The sequence below is a fragment of the Elephantulus edwardii genome, unplaced genomic scaffold (genome assembly GCF_000299155.1).
Source record: "Elephantulus edwardii isolate Elephantulus edwardi_28Jun2011 unplaced genomic scaffold, EleEdw1.0 scaffold00036, whole genome shotgun sequence".
NCBI classification, from domain to species: domain Eukaryota; kingdom Metazoa; phylum Chordata; class Mammalia; order Macroscelidea; family Macroscelididae; genus Elephantulus; species Elephantulus edwardii.
The window spans coordinates 804142-809507 of NW_006399786.1; the positions used below are offsets into that span (position 1 = coordinate 804142).

The 5366-nt window shown below is 39.6% G+C and overlaps 1 protein-coding gene across 1 annotated transcript in view; it reads right to left on the reverse strand.

The window, feature by feature from the left end:
• Positions 1-946: 946 nt before the first annotated feature.
• SLC9A4 (solute carrier family 9, subfamily A (NHE4, cation proton antiporter 4), member 4) overlaps positions 947-5366 on the reverse strand; it is a 77988-nt gene continuing 73568 nt past the window's right edge. The window contains exons 12-13 of the mRNA XM_006884548.1: positions 5230-5232; positions 947-1299 (exon numbers count right to left, since the gene is read on the reverse strand). Coding sequence (XP_006884610.1) covers positions 947-1299; positions 5230-5232 — 356 coding nt within the window. The remainder of the gene's footprint in view (positions 1300-5229; positions 5233-5366) is intronic.

A 5366-nucleotide genomic window follows, 5' to 3' on the forward strand; every position in this document is an offset into this window, starting at 1 on the left:
AATATGTATGTGTTTATCTATATGTGGCTATATAGAAGTTAGGGAAGGGGAAAGAGCCTGGAAGGAGAGAGAAAAGATAGTGCAGGGAAGTTGTTTAGCTAGGGTGTGAGGCTGAGAACCAAGGCTGGGGATGCTGAGAATGGAAAATCTTAGACTGGAAAATAGTTTCAAACCCTAGGGTAAAATGCCACACCTTTCAAATCCACACCTAATAAATATCTGTGGTTCTCTTCATTATGATCCAAGCCTGTTCATTGCTCTTTTGCTTTTATTATATGCTTTTAAAAGAAACATTCCAATTACAAAATAGACTACAAACTTATTGTTTCTAGATTAATCCTATAGTCTGCTTCACATCTGTCTATGATCACTACTTATTTAATAATGCAGTTATTTCATCTTTTTCTAGAAATACAATTATGGCTTATTTAGTATCAAAATTAAAATTGAAAGCTTCACTTGAGAGAGCGGGAAATCAGTTTGTGAAGCCATCAGCCACTATGTGACCTTGAACAAGGAGTCTGTTTTTAAACACAACGCATTGAACCAGGTAATTTCTAAAGTCTCTCTTTATTCTAATTTGATTACAAATTGCACATAACCTAGTTCAATGTCAATTATTAATAAATCATGTCTATATCTAGATATGTGATATGGATATTTTTATAGAAATCTCTTACAAGTTGTTAGTGAATATAGTCTACGGAGTGATTAACTTCTGTCATTCACTGGCAAATCACTGATATAAGTTCATGAGCAAAGATTATGGCAGAATCGACAGATTCTCCTGGACTCCTCAGAACAATCTTCTTGTCTACTTCGTATATAAATGTCTAGTAGTTTCAAAAATTAGAAGTAGTCTTATAAAACCCTGAATGTTCTTCTTTCACATAAAAAAGAAAGCAGATTCCTGAAGAATACAGAAATGATTCTGTAGTCAATGTAACTACTTTCTTTGGAGCAAAGGACTGTGGGATTTGTGATGTTCCCTGCCATTTTTGTGTTCCGCTGTCCATCTGGACCCAATTGGTAAAATCTCTTCTTCACTTTCTTCTTCAGTTTCATATTCTTCACTGACTGCATGGAAGAGTGGTTTAGGCCTTACTGCTGCCCTTCGGACTCTGTCAGTGTCCTCTTCCTGGCTGGCATGGCTTTGATAACCAAAGCTGAATGTCTTTCCTCCTTTGTGCAAGCGCTTCATTGGGATTATTTCTTGTGTCAACTGTCTTTCTTGAAGTTGATCTGTTTGAGATTGTGCATTGAAAAGGATGGAAGGGGATCCTGAATCACTGCTATCCTCTAGGAAAGAAGACAAAGGTACAAAATATATCAGAGACTTAGACAGCTAGAATGCACAATCAAGCAAAGTCCTTTTCGAGATTCCAACTCTTATAGTCTACTTTTGTGTCAACATAATTTTCCCTTTCAAAAGTCCCCCTCCCACACAAAGTCAGAGGAGAGGGAAACAGAATCTTTATGTATAATATAATAGACAAATAGAAATTCCTGGAAAGATGTATTTGGAATTAATTTTCCTAGGTGATAAGGGAGTAGCAGTTCATAAAATGGTATCTCAAAATGCTCTGGGGTTGACAAAGGCCATCTTTGACACAATGAAACAAAGCACAACAAAACTGAAAGTTACACAGTACTGCTGCTGTATGAACAATGGTTGGATTTATCTTGGTTTGCTTTTTAATCAGCAATTACCAGAAAGTATTCAATCTCTCACCTCAAATAGCCAATCTTACAGAGACAGATGACAGAGACCCACAGCAGTAAACTGTGGCCAACACAGTGACTAGTCTTTTTCTAAAAGAGCTGAGTGGGGGGGAAAATGCACTGTGGCACATGTTGATAAGGATGATGAAAAGAAGAAATCAGACTTGTTGCTGTCACGTTAATTCCAATTCAAAGAGACAATAGAGTAGAACAGTTTCTAAGGCTGTAGTATTTACAGAAGCAGTCTGCCACATCTTTCTCCTGAGCTGTTGACCTTTTTATAGCTCAATCACTGTGCTAGTGTCATTGCAAATAACTGTCGTTTATAGAGAATTTACTATGTGCCAGCCACTAATCTGATCATTTTACATATGGTAACACCAGAAGTCAGGAAATCAAAAGACGAATCACATTGGGAAAATCTGCTGTCATGGACCTCTCCAGAGTGCTGAACAGCAACAATGTCCTTCTAGATACAAAGGTGCCCCTAATCCAGGCCATGGTCTTCTCAATTCCTTGTTATGCTTCAGAGTTGGATAAGGACTAAGGATGACAAAAGAAGAATATATGCCTTTGAGCTGTGGTGCTGGAGAAGAGTCTAGAACATACCATAGACTGCCAAGAAAATAAATAGGTCTGTCTTGGAGAGGGTGAAACCAAGTCTCTCCTTGGAGTCTAGGATTTTGAAGCTCCACCTCACTTACTTTGGACACATGGCCAGAAGAGATGGGTCTTTGGAGAAGGACATCTTGCTCAGAAGGATGGAGAGACAGCACAGGAGAGGAAGACCCTGGATGAGATGAATTGATACAGAGACTGGGGCAATGGGGATTGGTGCATCAGAATTAATGTGATTGGCTCAGGACAAGGAATGGGTCAGGGCTGCTCTACATAGAGTCACTATGAATAGTAGATGACTTAACCAATAACATCCTATGACAGATTTGGAAGCTGGAGTGGCATCTGCTTCCTAAACAACATGCCTCTGGAAACTCTGGAAACTTTGATAAATGTCAATAGTTGAGGTGGAGTTTCAGGGCTTCTTTTCATAGGGTCTCTATGAGTTGTGCTCGACTCGAAGGCAATCAACAACAACAACAACAAAAATATTTCATTTATTCTTCACAGACTTTTGTTGTTGTTTGTTGTCAAGTCAATAATGACTTATAGTGATCCTATGAACAAAAGACCTGAAGTCTTTTATAACTACATAGTTTCTCCAAGTTCATAGGGTTTCCATAGGTATGGGGTGTAGGAAGTGAATGCCACTTCTGCTTCCAAACCTGTCTTTAACTAGGGGCTCCACACCAAACCCTGTCCACCATGGGCAACCATCATAGCATTTAACACCCGAAAGGCACAAGGCACACCTTCACAGCAAACCCAGATTACCTCAGTACAGCAAACTGAGAGAAGAGAGCTGTATGATTTAAAAGTATGTTCCTCAAAGATGTTTGAGATAAGTAAAAATCAGGTTCTATTTCACAAAAAGGCTAAGATTTCACCTACTCAACTCACTTTTCTGGTAAAGATAGAACTGGAATTTGAGTACAAGCTATATAGCACTGTGGCTTACATTTGGTATTTGTAGTGCTTATAAGGTTATACAGACTGGCAGAGTTTTTGCCTTCCATATGGAAGATCTGGGTTTGATTTCTGGCCAGCACACCTCATACATAGCCACCGCCTAGCTCTCAGTGGAGGATTGAATGTTGTTATGATATAAACAGGTTTCAGCAGAGTTTCTCAATGGTGATGAACTAGGAAGATAGGCTTGGTGATCTATATGTAAAATCTTCCACTGAATATGTAATGGGATGTCTAATCAGCAACCAGTTAAGGGAACGGTGCAGCATTTCATTTGGATATGTAGGTATAGAAATTCCAAGAGTTGAAAGCCAATTTAATGGTATCAGTTAATGTTACAATAGTAACATCACAGTGTCAGAAGTGAGGGAAGTAAGATTTCTAGAGCATTCATATAATGCTTGCTTTCAAAATACTTTCCAAATACCTAAGTCATTCACATGACATTGCCTTTTCCAGATTTCAGTGTGGATAGATCTTCAAGGTATATGTGTGCGTATGTTGTTGTTGTTGTGGTGGTGGTGGTGGTGGTATAACATCAAATCGGAAATTACCCATAGCTAGCCCACCAGCATAGGCATTAAATCTCAAGGGAGAAGATTGCCCATCTTTGTCCTGTAGAGTAGCGAGTGGATTTGAGTCACATACAGCACAATTCTTTCCCCCTAAGCCGCCAGATAGAAAACATCATGATGAACAGGGAAAGGATTGAGACTGTCAACAACTTCAACAACTACTTGCATGCACAATCAATTCATTTGGTACCAACACTCAGGAAATCAGGAGATGTATTGCACTGGGAAAATTCAGGATATTATCTTTTCAGTCACTTGCTGTGTATCTGAGAGCTGGACAGTGATAAAGGATGGCAGAAGAATTATTGATGCCTTGAAGTTGTACCCTTGGAGAAGAGCACTGATTAACCCATGGCTTCCATAAAAGCAAATAGATATGCTTTAGAGAAGGTGCAGTCGGAGTGCTCCTTGGAGACAAAGATGATGGAACTTTGTCTCACATTTTTGAGGCTTGTTTCTAAGAGAGGTTATTCCTTGAGAGGGACATCATGTTGGGGAGGTGAAGGGATGGCAGAGGAGATCAAGACCTTCAACCAGGTAGGTTGACATGGTGACTACTGCAAGGAACTAGAGTGTGTAAGATTATTAGGATGGCAGTCATAAGACAGGGTTTATATGTGTTGTTCATTTCTGTTGTTCATAGGGTGACTATGAGTCTTCCTCAACTCAATGGCACCTAACAACAACAGCAAACCACTAGAGCCCTGCCTCATGGAGGGAGACCAGTGTACCTTCCACCGACCAAGACTCAGCAATCTCTATGTCTTCTGGACCTTTTGATGCTGCCTCAATGTGGGAATCCCTATCACCTGTACCATTATATCTGTAGGTTTGCTTGTCCTTATGGTTTGCTCTTAGGGTAAAATAATTTCTACATCAGTTACTTGTATTGGTAAAGTGCTTTTATCTCAAACTGCTCTTAATAGTTTAGATACATATATGTTTGCTTGTCTATCATCTGCTCTTTTGAGTAAAGTACTAGGGCAATGGGAGTAGGTGTGTTGGAGTCATGGAGACTGGCTCAGGACAGAGAAGGCTTCAGAGCTGTTGCACATAGGGTTGCTATGAGTTTCAGGCAACTCGACGGCATGTATCAAAAACAATATAACTTGTCTGTCAGATACTGTACTAAAGTGGAGCTTCCAGATGAAGACAGACTAGGAAGAAGGATTAGCTATCTACTTCTGAAATAACCAGCCTTGGAAACATAGAGCACAGACTATTAGATATAGCACTAGAGGCTGAGCTCTCATACTGCAAGACAACCAAAATGAGGAGGAAATTTATATTAAGTTCACAGGAACCAAAATTTGACCTTGAGTCTATCCAGCCTGAATTTCAAAACCATCTCAGGAACATGTTTGTGGCCTTGGACATTAATGAGTGAAGACTGGATGAGCTGTGGGAGGGTATCAAGAATATCACCCATGAAGAATGCAAAAGGTCACTACAAAGACAGAGGAGGAAGAAAAGATCAAGATG